Source organism: Impatiens glandulifera, chromosome 4, assembly GCF_907164915.1.
Source record: "Impatiens glandulifera chromosome 4, dImpGla2.1, whole genome shotgun sequence".
NCBI classification, from domain to species: Eukaryota; Viridiplantae; Streptophyta; class Magnoliopsida; order Ericales; family Balsaminaceae; genus Impatiens; species Impatiens glandulifera.
The window spans coordinates 37952642-37969953 of NC_061865.1; the positions used below are offsets into that span (position 1 = coordinate 37952642).

The 17312-nt window shown below is 35.0% G+C and overlaps 1 protein-coding gene across 1 annotated transcript; it reads left to right on the top strand.

The window, feature by feature from the left end:
- The first annotated feature begins 220 nt into the window (after window positions 1–220).
- LOC124934267 (calcium-dependent protein kinase 20-like) lies at window positions 221–16810 on the top strand. Its single transcript, XM_047474768.1, has 7 exons — window positions 221–1089; window positions 4511–4654; window positions 4754–4906; window positions 5437–5552; window positions 9176–9343; window positions 16080–16304; window positions 16495–16810. Exons 1-7 carry the CDS (start codon window positions 249–251, stop codon window positions 16564–16566), a joined length of 1719 nt encoding a protein of 572 aa, XP_047330724.1. The 5' UTR covers window positions 221–248; the 3' UTR covers window positions 16567–16810.
- Window positions 16811–17312: the final 502 nt, after the last annotated feature.

Consider the following 17312-nt stretch of genomic DNA (forward strand, 5'->3'; position numbering starts at 1 on the left):
AAATGATTAGAACTCCTACTTTTAAGGTAACATATATATCATGTGACTCATTCTCTCACCCTTTTCTCTGCAAATCTCTGTTTATCATTATTCTTAAAAGAACGATGCTCTTGGCGCGCCACTTGTGTTCTTCAGATCGTAACAGTTTCTTCAGAAGATTTTGGTATTAGCTTATGAGTCAAGTGTAGTTTTATTGGATGTAAATATAAGGCATATGAATATCCGTAATAAGAGTGGATTAGTATTTGATGGGGAATAATTGTGTTGGACCCAATCTACGTAATAATGGGTTCTTGCAATCTGTTACAGCAGCAGTCTGGAAACCTAGACAAGTTGACGATAATCTTCATGATGACAGCAATACCAATTCATTTTCACAGGAGAAGACGGGAGATTCAGCATCAGTAACCAAAAATGGAGGAGCTGATTCTACGTTGCATGTTCAAAGCACTCCTCCTGAACACATTACTATAGCTGGAGAGACAAAGTCTATGAAGCGTGAGTTAACAATTGAGCGAGGGGAGGGAAACAAGAGCATGGCAAAGCATGTTAAGCGGTTGCCAAGTGCAGGGCTTAAAGTTCAGTCTGTTCTTCAAAAGAAAACTGCCAACATGAAGGAGGTTTATACTGTTGGGAAGAAGCTTGGACAAGGGCAATTCGGAACGACTTTCCTGTGTGTGGAGAAGGAAAATGGGAAGGAATTTGCTTGCAAAACTATTGAGAAAAGGAAGTTGACAACAAGCGAAGATGTGGAGGATGTCAGAAGGGAGATTCAGATAATGCACCATTTGGCTGGTCATCCAAATGTGATATCAATTGTGGGTGCCCATGAGGATGCAGTGGCCGTTCATGTTATTATGGATCTATGTGCTGGTGGGGAGCTTTTCGATAGAATTATTCAAAGGGGGCATTATACGGAGAAAAAGGCAGCAGAATTAGCAAGGACTATAGTTGGTGTTGTGGAGGCATGTCATTCCTTAGGAGTGATGCATAGGGATTTGAAGCCAGAGAATTTTCTCTTTGTCGGAAAGGACGAGGACTCTACGCTTAAATCGATTGATTTTGGTCTCTCTGTGTTCTTCAGGCCAGGTATTGTGTTTAAAATCCTTTTCTTCATTGAACTTTTATTGTGTTGTTGAAAATCCTGTGTTATTTGAATGTAGAAGTTCCTTTAGCATGATGTTAGTTGATTTGATGATGATGTGTTTTGAGTCACCTTTTGATAGCTTATGACTAATCTGGTCATAGCATGTACTGAAATATTTTTGATGGTTTTTTCACCAATTTCTTTGCGACCTTCGCGAAAACTACAGATCAATGAAATGGTTTTATCCTTTAAAAAGAGAAGTTCCTTTGGCAAATTTTCAACTTTAGAGTATTTGACAATGTCAAGTTAGCTGTAGAAAATCACTTTCATTCTCACCTTAAGTGATACATGGTTTAGTAGCTTGCTATTATATAATCTTCTAATGAAACAAGAACATTTGGATGTGAGTAGGAAATGTAGATTTTCAGGAGGAGCTCCTTCTTAAACTTCTAGAGCATCACATTATCATTTGGTGTCGTTTCTGCCGCTTGCTAGAATGAACAAGTGGTTCATATTTCTCTGTTTGGGACTCAGCATATTCCCTACGGTAACCATATTTATGTTTCTATAACCAAGCAGTCATACTGTTTAAACTAAGCATTATTTTCTTGGCATTACTAGGCATTACATGGCTATCTAAATGAGGGATGCTATCTCTAATGAAGATTAAGAATTGCTTAGTTGTGCATTGCTTGTTTCCAGGTCTTCAAAACAGTTTTTGTACAACATTAGATCTGTGGTTTAGAGGAAATCCTTTAATCCTTAAACAAAGAGCTGTCCAATCATATTAATGGGGAAGCTTTATAATGACACAGAGCAGTGTCATCTTTATGGGGAAAAAAATGGGCAGCTCAAGTGCTCTCATGTAGGGAGACAAATGCTTCAAATTATGTTGGACATTCCTTACATTCTCAATAATGAGGATGGAAGTACAGAATTAAAGTTCATAACAAATTCTCTACTTTCAAAACATAGGTGCTCTAAGAATAAGACATGAGAAGGGAAGGTAGTGTGGAGTGTGGACCAAAGAAAATGTGGCAAGGCATAGGATTCTAGTTTGGCAGGCTATGCATGATCGCTTATTGACAAGGGACAAACTGAAAAGATTCATGGACATCAATGTTCCACTTTGTAAGTGAGAGGATAGTATTAACCACTTTTTCTTGGAGTGCAGTTTCTCTAAAGAAATTTGGAGTAAGGCCTTAAAATATATGATGATTAAGAGAGACCCATTACATTGGAATATCCTAAAATACTAGATTATTGATATTATTGTGAATGGTAATAGGGCTTTTGGTGTTGGTAGAAGAAATGAGGAAATGGTTTGGAAAACAATTGGTGTAGTGTTACAAAGAGAAGACAATGGGTTATGTTTAGCAACTACTCAACTTGCTTTTCTGTTCATTATAGGGAATGACTTGGAGACGTTCTGCTGGAGCTTTGCTGGGTATATTTGATATCTGTTTTCAGTAACAGTATTTTATTGATAAGAAATGATACATAACTCTGAAAACCGCAACTCGCACAGCAAATGAACCTTGTTGTTATACAAAAGGATGTGTCTGTTATAAAAAGGGACCCCTTAGTCAGTGAAGTCCCTTTTTTATAACAGCCATGTCCTTTAGTTCGCGATTTCAGACTACTCTTTATTGATATACCGAATTACACCATAAGAAGAAGATGAGACACAGAGGAGGGGAGACATAGAGATAGAGACAAGAAAGAGTGGACATTTCCCTATACAACTCATTTACAAGAAATGTAATTACCATCCCGCACCCTTCTAATTCGGATCAGATTAGATCAGAGAATCTCCACGAGACAAATTTATATTTTATCTATTTAAAAATCTCTCTATATGTATATCCATCAATCATTATAGTCCCAAAGAAAAATCATTATAGTCCCAAAGAAAAGATGAAGAAACAAGAAAGTCATAGTGATGACAAGCTCCTTATATGATTGTCTCTCTCAATGCATAGTTAACCAAACTTAACTGTAACTCAACTTCTTAAGAGTTGCATATTGGAATACATGTCTCCACCGCATCTGTCGGAAAAATATAAGGCTCCCTTGTAATGGAATGTCAGAGAAACCATACAACATCTGATCATCATATTCTGCATCATCCTTCAATTTGCTCTCCTGGTTTCCACTAGATAGGATCCTGATCCTCTGCTCCCTCCACAGAGGGAACAGGGAGGAAAGGGAGCAGAGATCCGAAATGGGTTTCCACAGCTATAGTTTGTACAATCATGAAGAAAAGTAAATGATAAGATCTGTATGTCCTCCTAGCTAGAATATCCTCCCTAACTATTGTTGGATTCGCTTACTTGGCAGCATTGAAAAGTATAGTGGAGGTGGGGAGTCGAGAAGAGTACAAAAATGTGAGGTGAGCAATCCAATTAGAATGTACACGGATGGGTTGAACAGTGTTTCCCTCGAGGAAGAAGGAAACCGCTATTTTGCAAGTGGGAATTAGGAAGTGAGCTGCAAGAATGTACTGTATCCTTTGTTGTCAATATTAGACATTCCTACAACATATGAACTAGATTCTGAACTTGTTGCTAGATTCCGGACGCACTACTCTGCTGGTACTGTTCCTGGGAATACTGCTACTGCAGATTTTCCTATTTTTTCTTAATTAATGATGTATGGATAATCATATCATATGGATTGATCGGTGCGTTTATGATATTAGATCTCTAAGATTGACTTTTAACCTTCTTAGTTACCATCTCTTTTGGAATATGTTGTGGAATATCTTCAAATTTCAATAGATTATGCCTTGATCGGTTGGTGCATATCCATGAGGATTGTCTCATAATGGAATATCATCCCTCTTATGTTGTGGTGGACATTTTGAAGGGCTCGAAAGGATCAAGCCTCTCCATTTTTTTGCTACAATCAACAAGGGAGGGACCTGCTGACTGCTGTATTTTTTTGAGCTCACTAAGAGCTAACTTTTCCTTTTTATTGTTTGCCTTTACTATTTCTTTATTCCTTTGCTTGTAACTTATGAACGCATTTGTGTTCACATTTTTTATGATATAAAAGTTTACCTTTAAAAAAAATTGGAAGAATATTTTCCCAAGATTTTTCTTGGCATCTCATCTCCAAGTTTTTTCTTGATTTCTCACCTCACCTCCTCTCCCATTCTTACTTTAATTTCTATTGAGCAATATCATAATCATATTGTTCACTTTGAAGAATCTACTTTTTGTTTATTATTCCAGTGTACCCCTTTTTCCAAAATTTAGGCTTTTGTTTGACTGAGGTTACAAGCAAAAACAGGACATCTGCTCATTGAAATGTCTCTATAAGTAAGCCCCACTCATGGTTGAGATCTTGTTTCTTAGTTTTCTAAATAAATGTTACTAAGTGCTATGCAATTGTAAGCATGCTAACAGTTTGAATATTCAGGTGAAATCTTCACTGATGTGGTTGGAAGCCCTTACTATGTTGCTCCAGAAGTTCTAAAGAAATACTATGGTCTTGAATGTGATGTTTGGAGTGCTGGGGTCATCATTTACATCTTGCTGAGTGGGGTCCCACCTTTCTGGGATGGTGAGATTACAACATTCCATTAAGTATTTTCTGCTTACTTTCTTGATTATTCAATACCTAATTATGCTAACATCAGAGCTGGTATGGTATCTGAAACAGAAACCGAGCAAGGAATTTTTGAGCAGGTCTTAAGAGGTGATCTTGATTTTGTTTCGGAACCGTGGCCAAGTATATCAGACAGTGCTAAAGATCTAGTTAAGAGGATGCTTGTAAGAGATCCCAAAAGGCGCCTGACAGCACATGGAGTTCTTTGTAAGTGTATATGTCGACAACTTTATCTGTTTTCCTCCAGCCATGTTAATGGATGTGGAGATTCACAAGTATATCTTCATTTTTCTTACCATGCTTCTTTTCAGGTTACCGCTATTGGGTGTTTGGTAATATTGCCCAATTATGTACCTGCATGGCAAACTTATCAAATGACTTTTCCCTTTTTTGTACCAACATAAAGAGAAATCTGTTCTTCGACTTGCTAGAACAGAATACATAACTAGTGGTTTGATCATATTGATGTGGTGAATTGAACCTTTTTTTACAAAAAATCTAGGTACTGATATTATGATTTCAATCAAATCCTTTTCTTGTAATTCTTTTGCATAATAAAAGTTATTCTATCATCAGTACCTCTTATGTTATTTTCGGAGGTTCCAGAATAGAATTCCCAACTTTTGAGATTTTGAGAAACACCCATTTTAGGTTATGACCTTTCCCCATCATAAAGAGCCGTTGATTTTCCTCTCAGTCTGACTTTGATTTCATTAACTTACAGATTTTTTTTGCAGGCCATCCTTGGATTCAGGTTAATGGTGCTGCTCCTGATAAACCCCTAGATTCGGCTGTTCTATCTCGATTAAAGCAATTCTCTGCCATGAATAAACTAAAGAAGATAGCAATCAGAGTAAGACTTTTTATCCAATTACAAACATGGAAAAGAGAAATATTATGGAATTTCAGTTTTGTGAAAATTAAGAATATTATAGATCAATTAGTGCTGAAAAATTAGCAGTTTTTAATGTTATTAGGACCATCTATATGTTCAAAAGACTGTTACAGATTGCAAATAATGTTAAATGCCATTGGTCCTTTTTTTTGAGTATCTAAGGAAACTCCGAACTATGATTGTGATGTTTCACACTAGAAAATAGAAACTCAAACAATTGTGTAACAGGTTTCTTCAAGATGAAAAAATCTGCTCGCTCTGATACCATATAAAATTTGAAAGAGGTAAAATATTATTTAGATAGTGAGTTGAGAAATTCAGATTTTAGAAGACATTAAGTGTGATAAAGGTAAAGACTACAACACTCAACATGTTGAGTGTAAACAAATCAACATGTTGAGTACAAGTAATTGCATAATTCTACATACTGAAATATAAAATGCTTATTGTAAAACAACTTATTTGTAAAATAATTGTCGACGATTTACACTTGCAAATTTATTCTAGGGGCTTACAGCCCTAATTCTCATTTCCCTTCGTAACATTAGCCTCTCCATCACATCTTGTTCGACCACGAACAAGCTGAGAATCAGAAGCAGTTTTCCCACTAACACCACAAAATCTGGTTAATGATCCATCAGTCAAGATTCTTCCTCTCATGTTACATCATCGGAGGAAATAGACCATCTAATCAAGAATTTGCCCAGACTAATTCCTTCTTTCCAAACCACTCTTTCATCCAATATAGCCCTTGGTTTTAAAGTATCAATAGTGCGTAGTATTGGAATATGAGTAGCCAAGAAATCACCTACTCTTTTCTTCAACTGTGAATATGTATAATATTGTGCATTCGTGTTGTTGAAGCAATGTTCAGCTTATATGCAACATTCCCAATTTTTTTCACCACCAAAAAGGGTCCATAAATTTGGGACTAAGTTTGTGCATTTTTTCTCGAATTGAAAAGTGTTGGTATGACTGTAATTTAACGAACACCCAATCCCCTACTTCATACACACAGTCCACCCTTGTTTATGAGCTTGTTGTTTCATATTGTTTTGAGCTCTCTGAAGATTAAATTTCAGCAGCTCAAGGGCTTCTTCCCTAGCAGATAGAGTACTTCTACTTTATATCCCCAGCTAAATAAGGATAATGGATTGGTGGTGGTTGTCCATATATAATTTCATACGGTGATTATAAAGTTGCCGAATGAAAATTGGTATTGTACCACCATTCCGCTAAAGAAAACCAAGTTACCCATGACTTAGGCTTTTGGCCAGCCATAAAATATAAATACGTTTCAAAACTTCGGTTGGCTACCTCAGTTTGTCCATCAGTTTATGGATGATATGCCGATGAATGGCTTGTTGAATGCCCTGCAACTTACATAATTCTCTCCAAAATGTACTAACAAAGATTTTGTCCTTATCACTAACAATTGTTAAGGGCATACCATTGAGTTTGAAAATATTGTCAAGGAACACCTGAGCAATTGTACTTGCTGAATATGGATGTCGAAGACTGATAAAATGTGTCATTTTCAAAGTCTGTCTACTACCACCTTGCCGAGTAACCATTAGATTTAGGCAACCCTCAATGAAATCCATAGATATGTCGTTCCAGATTGACTTAGGAATAGACAAAAGTTGCAGCAAACCTTTGTAACCTTGAGTTTCCCATTTTTGTTGTTGTCATACATCACAATTTTTTACGAATTCTCGGACATCCCGTTCCAATCCTCGCCAATGATAAGCTTGTCAAAGTTTCTGATAGGTGACCATCACCCCTGAATGTCCACCCACCGCTGAATTGTGCATCGTGGAAATCACATAGTTTCTTAACCCTTAGTCAGCACCTACTACAATTTTTCCTCTTTTCCTCAATTGTTGATTAATGAAAGTGAAATCTGTCACCCTTGAAGATCTCTTCCCAATGTGAGTATAATCCCTTTCAAACTCTCATCATTCTCCCATGATTGTACGATTCTCTTCATTAAGACCGATGAAAATTCAGAAATAGCAGAGCATGATCATTCCGACGAAATTCTGGATAAAGCGTCTGCTGCCAATTTCAATCATAAATTCTTCTTCATTATTTGGCAGTTTAAGTACTGGAGGTCGGGTCATTACCTCCTTGAGTGTTTCAAAAATGATTGTAGCTGCATCATTCCATTCGAACTGATATTTTCATTAACTACTTTACTTACAAGTTCTCAACTATTTTAATGTCTATCAATGCATATTTACAATTATGCCATCTACTTACAAGATTGACATTAACCCTATACAACTAATTGATTATTACCATGCTAATGTTTATTAATTATTACATAGTATAATTGTTGGTAGTTCCCATGTATCGCAGCTCTTCCAATCTTTGAAGTTATAATTCTTCACATATGTCAGGAGCTGAGGACATTAGTTATGATTTAGCACTGCTCTTAGAGACCATGTCATGCTTCTTCGAATCCCTAGGTTTTCCCATACATAGGAACAATAGGTAAAAACTGACCTTATGTCAACAGTGTTGTTAGCATGATTTGCATATGTATAAATTGAAGTTTCCCTCTCATTGCTCCTTGTCAAGAATAGTATCTTCCCATGTGTAAACTTAAATAAATATGACAAATATGAGGATGTGTGTAATAAGTAATGAGTTGGCCTACCAGCCTCGGTCATCTCCATTTGTCCATTGGTGGACTGTCCTGTTTTTCTACTAGTCTTTTTCTTAGGATCCATAGAAGTATTTGTTGGTTTTTAACACAGCTTTCCAGTGTTCTTTATGAAGTTCAAAGTTTATTTCCTTTAAGTAACTGTGATTCCTTCCTTTGAATCTGCCTACTTCCATTCCTAAGAAGTATTTGAGGTTTCCTAGATCCTTGATTTCAAACTCCTTGCTAGTTGTTGCTCTAAATCTTGTATATCTTCCTCAAAGTATTTGTTGATGGGTGTTTAACACATGAACTTGTATGAACAATATCATGTCAGATAGGTATGACTCAAGTTGAGAGCTGAAATATTTCAGAAACTCAAATAGATGTCTGTTGTGAAATGTTTTGAGAATTTGAGTACAGGTTTTGAACTGTGAAATCCCTTTTGTGAAAGGTTTGAAGATAGTGTTTAGTTTTCATTTTTCTTTCATAAGAAATGCACTACATGCCGCAAGTGTGATGAAAGAGGTGGGCTACTTAGCCCCTTAGATCAATATGGATTAAAAACAAGGTTGTGTCGAAAGATGAGGAAACTTTGGGAAATGTAGTTTGTGTATGCCTAGAAACTTTGTACTTTTCAGAAAGAAATGAATTTGGATCTTGATACATAAATCTGGAAATAATTTGGCTAATTATGTACATATAATTTAGGATGTCCAAGGCAAAAGTGCCAAGTAATGACTTCATTCCTAATGTGAAGGACTTTAGGTTAAGGCAAAAATCTTATTCCACGAATACATCTCCTGAAACTCAAATAGATGAGAATTAAATTTGTCTATGAATAAATAACTAGTACACAACTTTTTGATAGACAAAAAGAGTTGCATTGTCAAATTTCCAGTTTATAGTTGTTTATTGTGTTTGGTTTTCTTAGGTGATTGCAGAAAGTCTGTCTGAAGAAGAAATTGCAGGATTAAAAGAAATGTTTAAGATGATAGATACAGACAATAGTGGGCATATCACTCTTGTGGAACTGAAAAAGGGTCTGGAAAGAGTGGGAGCTAAGCTCAAAGATTCAGACATCAACAGCTTAATGCAAGCGGTAATTGCACTATCTGAGCTACTATATTCAGATTCTTGATATCACATATCTTCATATACCTTCAACATGATAAATACTGCTTACACAGTTTTGTTTAGTTGGACCACATTCTTCTCCAAGTAAGTTTCAAGGACACATTAAAATGACCCATAAAAGTAATAAGTTAATCATAAATAAATAAATAAATTGATATATGTGAAAATTTAAGAGAGTTTGTATTATTGAGAATATATATACTTGCACAATATAGATCACTAGGATACAAAAAGATAATAAATATTTTTATCAAATCCAATTAAACATGATTTTCTTCAATCAAATCAAATCAATAATATAATTATGAGATGTTATTGTAATATTATAATATCATATCTAATTGAAGCAATCTGTAATACTACTGAAGAGATGAGAAAAGGAATCTGTTATTCATTAATTTCTCAATAAAGCTTACTCATGTATGTACTTATTTGCACGCCTAATCCTACATTTAACTGGGTCAAATCAAATTATAGAAATGATAGTCTACTGCCACATTTAAGGAAATGAACCTATATTGTTCTCAGTTTACCTAAGATAAAGATTATTAGGCAAATCAATCAAATGGCATAAATCAAGCAACATCGGAGAGGCCAATCGCCTAAGTAGGCCCAATCCATGGAATATTCTAGTTAAGGAAAAATATTCTAATTTAAGAAATGATATTCTAGTTAAGGAAGAATATTCTAATTTAAAGAAGAAATATTCTAATTTAAGAGGATATTCTAATTAAAGAAGTAATATTTTAGGTTAAGAAAAGATATCTTAAATTAGTGTAATTAATTTGTAATTGGAAGACAATTCCTAAATTAATACGTCATATGTCCTATAAATACCTCAAAAGTATTATATAGTAATGATCAAGTGCAAACAATAAAATTATTTAAATATTTTCTCTCTCAAATTTCTACATGGTATCAGAGCAGGTTTTCCATCTTGAAGGAATTTGTTCACAATTTTTTTGTTGCCTCCTCCAATGATGGAAATAGCCATTGGAGGACAACTCAAATTATTATATTATCTCTATTTTATCTCTAAATTTTTTATTTGTAGTGAGACAACCTACGGGCTGGCCCGCCTAACCCGTAACCCACCTTGGGTTGGGTTGAGAATTTTCAGCCTGTCGGGATGGTGGGCCGGCCCATCGTCGACCCGTCAAACGATGGGTTTTGGTAGGTAGGCCCGCCCCGCCATTGGTTGGCCCATCTAATCGCTCTATACTTACACGATTGGGCCTCCCCTTGGGCTAGCAAGATTGAGAGATAATTTTTTTTTTGGAAAAACGACTTAGCGTCATTTTATTAAAAATTCCCAAAAATGGGAAAAAAAAACCCACGAGTTTAAGAGATCATTCTAGACAGGCCTAGAATGATTTTGAAGTCGTAACATTCTGAATAAAAACTAAAAACGTAAATGAATTATTTGTTTACAATGCTTTCAATTCTAGTGAGTTTAAAAAACGGTAAATTCCAGTTCCTGCAGATATTCCAGTTCTGCTCCGTGCTTGGAATTCTTCTCCACGTTCCCGCGAGGGCGCTGCAATCCGATACAATATCTTTCCATAACTCGTCAATGCTCCTGCGGGTGTTGTCATATACCCTTGCATTCCGTTCTTGCCAAATGTTATACACTACTGCTCCAAAGCCACACTTAAACACGCTTGTTGCAAATCTTTTTCTCTTGGCTTTGAGTAGTGTTGCTTCTTTGATTTCATTCCATTCGCTCGGGAAACTGGTCAGCTCCAGGCTTTATAGAATCTGTCCCAAAGCTCTGAAGCAATACAGCAGCTCCCGAATAGGTGATCTATGATTTCTTCATTTCCTATGCATAGAAGACAGCTCGCGTCCGGGATGCTCATATACTTACTGATACGATCACGAGTGCTGAGTCTTTCCCAGAAGGCGAGCCATAGAATGAACTGGTGTCGAGGGATAATCTTCGTTGACCATACAAGAGGAGCCCATTCTACTTTCTGCGCTTTTTCCCGGATTACCTCCCATATTTTCTTCAATATCAGCTTCCCATTGTCCTCAACTTTTCATTCATGAATATCCGGTCTGTCGTGTAGTTGTATGTTACTTATATGATCAAGTATCCTCTTTCCTTCTGGAATTCTTCTCAAGAGCAAGTTCCAATTCCCGTCTTTAATGTCTCTGATTTTCGCTTTTGCGCAGTCCCTTCTGATACGAGTATTTTGAAACTCCTCCTTGTCGATGATAGGCTGGTTTTCAAACCAAGGGTCATGCCAGAATAGAGTGCCTTTTACACTCCCCTCAAGTTGGGTAAGTATATTGAGAGTATCAAACTTGTTACATAGTTCTTCGAAGTTCCACTTGGAAAGAGTTTTTGGCTTTTGGCACTTACCTCTTGGCACTTGGTTCTTGACACTTGCCTCTTGGCTCTGAGCACTTAGCACTTGTCACTTGATTTTGGCGCTTGGCAATTGGCACTTGACTTTTGGCTCTTGGAACTTTTGAATGAAAAATGATAATTTTTGGACAAATGAAATGTTGGAAGAAATCTATCGAGACGCGAACATTTACAGATACGGTCGAGATATAAAGTGCAATTTTGAAACGACGTCCCATTTGTTTAACATAGTGGGTGATAAAATAGAGATAAAAAATACTTAAGAAATATAAAATAATATAATTATTTGAGTTCTCCTAAATGGCTATTTTCACCGTTGGAAGAGGCAGCGGAAAATTATGAATAGGTTTCTTCAAGATGGAAAAACCTGCTCTGATACCATGTAGAAATTTGAGAGAAAAAATATTTAGAAAATTTTATTGCTTGCACTTTATCATTACAATTTAATACCTTTGAGGTATTTTTAAGACTTATGACGTACTAATTTAGTAATTGACTTTCAATTACAAATTAATTACACTAATTTAAGATATTTTTTCTTAACCTAGATTATCTCTTACTTAATTAGAATATTCCTTCTTAAATTAGAATACCTCTTCCATAACTAGAATATTCCTTGGGTGGGCCTACTTAGGCGATTGGGTCTCCCCTTGGGCTAGGAAGATTGAGAGATAACTCTTCAGATAGTAAATGTATATTATGTATAAACACACTTCATCAGCATCTCTATATAGGGGTGGGTCGGTACGGTATAACTTAATATTTTATCCATACCTTATACCTTACCTAAAATTTCGGTATGCAAAAAATGCATACCTTTACCTTACCTTGATTTCGGTATATAAAAAATTCATACATTATCTTACCTTAATTTCGGTATACCTTATTTTCGGTACGGTATCGGTATTATACCTTTAATACTTAAAAAATATATTAATTTTAAAAAAAATCAATCCAATCGGTAAGGTAGAGATTTGCATTTATATGGAATAATATTTCAATATAATTATATTTTGATATTATTCAAAAATTATATTTCTATAATTAAATTAATTTCAAATCTATTTAATTATTTCCTTATAAGTATTATATATATATTTATATATATATTAACTTATAAATACTATTTTGGTATTTCGGTATATCTCGATATACCAAAATTTTAAAAATCTTATACCTTTACCGTACCAATAATTACGGTATCGGTATCATACCCTACATTTTTTTCGATATACCTTAAAAGTCGATATTTTCGATATATTACGGTACGGTATTTTTGATATACCTTTAATATCGGTAATTTTCCCACCCCTATCTCTATATGCTAACGACGCTTAAAAATCGCGAAGAAGGATGAGGAGTCGGTGCAAATTTCTCTTCGGGCTCAGGCTCTATCGCTTTCGTCTTGGGCTTTTCCCAAATTGAGCAGGGCATTGACTTGGCTACACAAATCAGACCGTCTAGACTGGGCCTATTCAAACGCGTTCATATATGTCTGTTGTTGGGCTGGCTAATCCTGGAGCTACAAATTTCCTTGTTGGGCCGACTTTGAGCCTGATGACTGGCTAAACAAAATGGTTACTCCGCCTATCAGTTGCGTATAAATAGAAACATGTATTATACCATCACTCGGCTAAGGAAAGTCATTTTTCCCAAGACAGTTCTGACCCGCCATACATTGTAGAGTTTCAACACTTAAAATTAACAACTTCAGTTTGAGAATCTGTCTGGGGTGATAAGTTGTAGTCATAGCTCGTTGTATCCTCTGTAACTTACCCAACCCAATGTAACTTACCCAACTGAATCCAGAAATTTGCTAACAACTATCTTGTCTCAATCACAAACTATGATAAGTTGCATGCCATAAAGTTTGGATATCATAGTACTAGTTGTATAAAGATGACTTGTGCTAATAAAATGAGTCATCTTAGAGAGTCTATCAACAATCACAAAATGATCGAGTGTACTTAAGATTTAGGTAACTTCTTAATGAGAATTCCATCGAAATATCACTCTAAATACATATAGGAATCTCCAAATGTTAAAAAAGTCACTTCTGTCTGTGATGCTCCCATTTTTTTTATTGACACTCTAAATAATTTCTAACAAATTCACCTTTTCCATACCCCGCCAATACTAAAGTGTGTCTCAACTTTTGAGATGTAACTATGATGCAAAAATGTCATCCACTATGATCCCAAAATGTCATCCACTAAAGAACTATGCATATTGGATATCACATATGTTCCAAGATCTGTTTCAGCTCCAACTACAATACAACCATCTTTTCTGAGTTGTCCATTAAGAAACGAGAATCTTTTAACCCCATAAGTATCCATCCTCAGTATGTTGATAATATTATTTAAATTTGTCTTTGTCCCAAGAGTTCCGCAATCTTTTTGTCAATATTGAAAGAATTCAAACCAAAAGAAATTGTCCCAATTGTGGGCTATATGAACAATTACAAAAATTATGCATTATGTGGTTCTTCAAACCATTATAGGTACTTGCATCTCATTCGTGTTTTATGCGAGCTAAATTCACCATCCGGTGGTTTCTCAAACCACAAAAACTAGACATAATTTGGATATGGCGCTAAGTATGCTTGAGAAATGCGATCAAATGTTAACCTCCTATCTTTAAGGCTCAAAACATCTTCAAATATTTCTTCAAGCTTTTCCGGAGTCAACCCGACAATGATAATCCTTTCCAATGTAGGTTGCCTTCGCATTCTCTCGGTCATTATACATTAGGGAGACATGCAAATTAATAAACGAATACCTGAATAATCGTAGATTTCTTGTCGAGACTGAGATTGTCGTGTTTTGTATCATGAGTATGTGGATTCTCCACTTCATCAAAACAAAGTCGGCGGGAGGATGCTCATATTTTCACTTTACAACAATCGTCATCAAAAGGGTTTAGTCTCTGTTTGGAGCCAAATGTGTTAATGAGGAAGGCGTAGATTGTGCCACATCTTTTAGAATGTTATGTTGCTGGTCATCTTCCAATAGCTCAACGAATTTCAATATCAATTTTTGACTATTGTTTTCCATTTTGTCTTTTTGGTTCATCATCTGCCTTTTGATTTTGCTTTTTAATTTCATCATAGATCATCCTTGTTATTTGTCGACATTGTTCCGCGATGACTCTCACGATTTTGGCTGCACCTTCTCTTGCTTATGTTGTGGATCGTCCATTGCACATAACCCGAACTCATGTCGCATTAGTCGTTTCAGCTCTCTCCACATCAATCATTGGCTGAGAGTTTTCGTGACCACATGTTCCCTAAACAATTACAGTGCATTTTTCCTCAAGTGAGTTGTCGCAAGATGCACCTCGTCTTTTTGGAGCGTATCGTTAATCTGAAAAATTATTTCTACGTCATAAATCTAGTCTTTTGTCATCTTCTCCAAAGAATTTGGAAAAATTATTTTCAAATATATTCAACAATCAACAACACAAACTGTTACAACCTCACTGCCTATTTAATACCTTTAAACAGGTCGTAAAAATAGCCTATTCCAATGAGTTATGCCCTTTAAATACATAATAGATGTCCTGCCTAGGATAGGATTTTAGTTCGTAGAACTATGGATTAATTATCTAGGAGTTTTTAACCAACAACAGATTACTCTGTATTTAGTTTATAATAATTTACAACTATTATTTAATTAATTATCCAAAATTTCCAATTATTTGAATATTTTTCTACAATTTTTAATCGAAATGACTCACATAAAATGGGATATTTGGGGTACAATAAGAAAGGATAAGTAAAGAAGTTCATATCCCTTTAAGTATGATAGAAAATTTTGTCACTGGTATAATAAACAGAAGATGTGATTAAATAAAGTACCTTATTTCTTGTTTTCCTCCCTTATGGTTAAATTTGAATTATGATTAGACTTCATCCTTCCCACCACATAACGAACATATTGAAAACTAGTATTTGTCAACATCTCAGTAACAATAATTGGAAAATCTCCACAATTCAAATTATGATCTTCTTTTTCTTGGGATAAGTTTATTTTCCTTTTTTTATGATGATCACATGATTATTATTTTAATGATCTAGGTTATAGTGTAATTTGTTACTTAATTTGATATTACATTATTCTTTTGATCATAATGCAAATTATAATGTAATTTATTTGTTCATTATTGGTATAGGTATTTTTTTCCATCATCATGGCTTATTTTTTAAATATGTGATTTTGACAAACTTCACAAGTGTAGATTTTTCAGATGATAATCAACATGAAAAGAAAAATTGGTAAACAATTAGACCAACTTTGATGCAAGCAAGCCGATTTACTTTACATTACAGGCGGATTTTGACAACAGTGGCACAATCGACTATGGTGAATTTGTAGCGGCCATGCTCCACTTAAACAAAGTGCAGAAAGAGGATCATGTATTCGCAGCTTTCTCCTATTTCGACAAAGATGGAAGTGGATACATCACTCAAGATGAGCTCCAACAGGCTTGTGAACAATTTGGTCTCGGAAATGTTCAATTGGAAGATATTATACGTGAAGTTGATCAAGACAATGTAAGTATTTGATCCTTCTTTCTGCTTTAACTATTTCCTTTGATCTTAGATTCAATATTATCAAAATACCTCTACTTTTGTAATATATAGGAATCTTGAAGGGTGTTCTAGTCATGTTATATAAAAAAGAAGCTGCTACATTTATAATAGGGGATAGTAACCTGGTTATCTGTTTTTGGTGCCATTTCAGGATGGCCGAATTGATTACAATGAATTTGTAGCCATGATGCATGATAACAGTTTGAAGGGAAATGATTCATAGTATTATTTCAGTATAAACACTATGGGTACTTGTAAAAAAAGGAAAAACCGGAACGATGGTTTTGTTCACTCGTACTAGAATTAGATGATTTGCAGCTCATGTAGTTAATGAAGAAGTGGCTTGAACCGAGTACCGACATATGCTCCATTTTACAAGCAACTCTGTACATCGCTTAACATTGCTGTTTTGGGGACGTCATAGAATTTAGTATTTTCCTGAAATGAGATTTTTTTCTTCTTCTAAATTTTCACAATTTGATTCTCAGCTTATGAAACCACCTTGCATCTTTTGGTATGACTGTCTTTGTACATGTAAGGCTTAGGCTATGCTGGATAACTTTGTTCACTATTTAATTGAATAGTATACTTTTCTTTTTTATTCTTCACATTTCTCTTTAAGTAGTCAAGATAATAATTAGCTTTGATTATAGCAAGTAACCCATAGCAGCAACAACGATTTTGCTGGAAATTTATTTTCATATTCATCCCAGATTTATTTGGGATGAGATTATTTTTGTACCATGATACTAAATGATGTTCTATTTACAATGTGATTTATTACTTAAAATTTACAATTATTCCAAAATGTTCAAAATTTAAAATAAATAAATAAAACCCTACCTCAATAATAGGAGCATTTTTTTTAAAAAAAGGGGGAGTTTCACCTAAAACGAAAGCAAACCTTATGTCAATATTTAGGGTCATTTTCATTATCATAAAAATAAAAATAGGAGAAATATGTGTTTC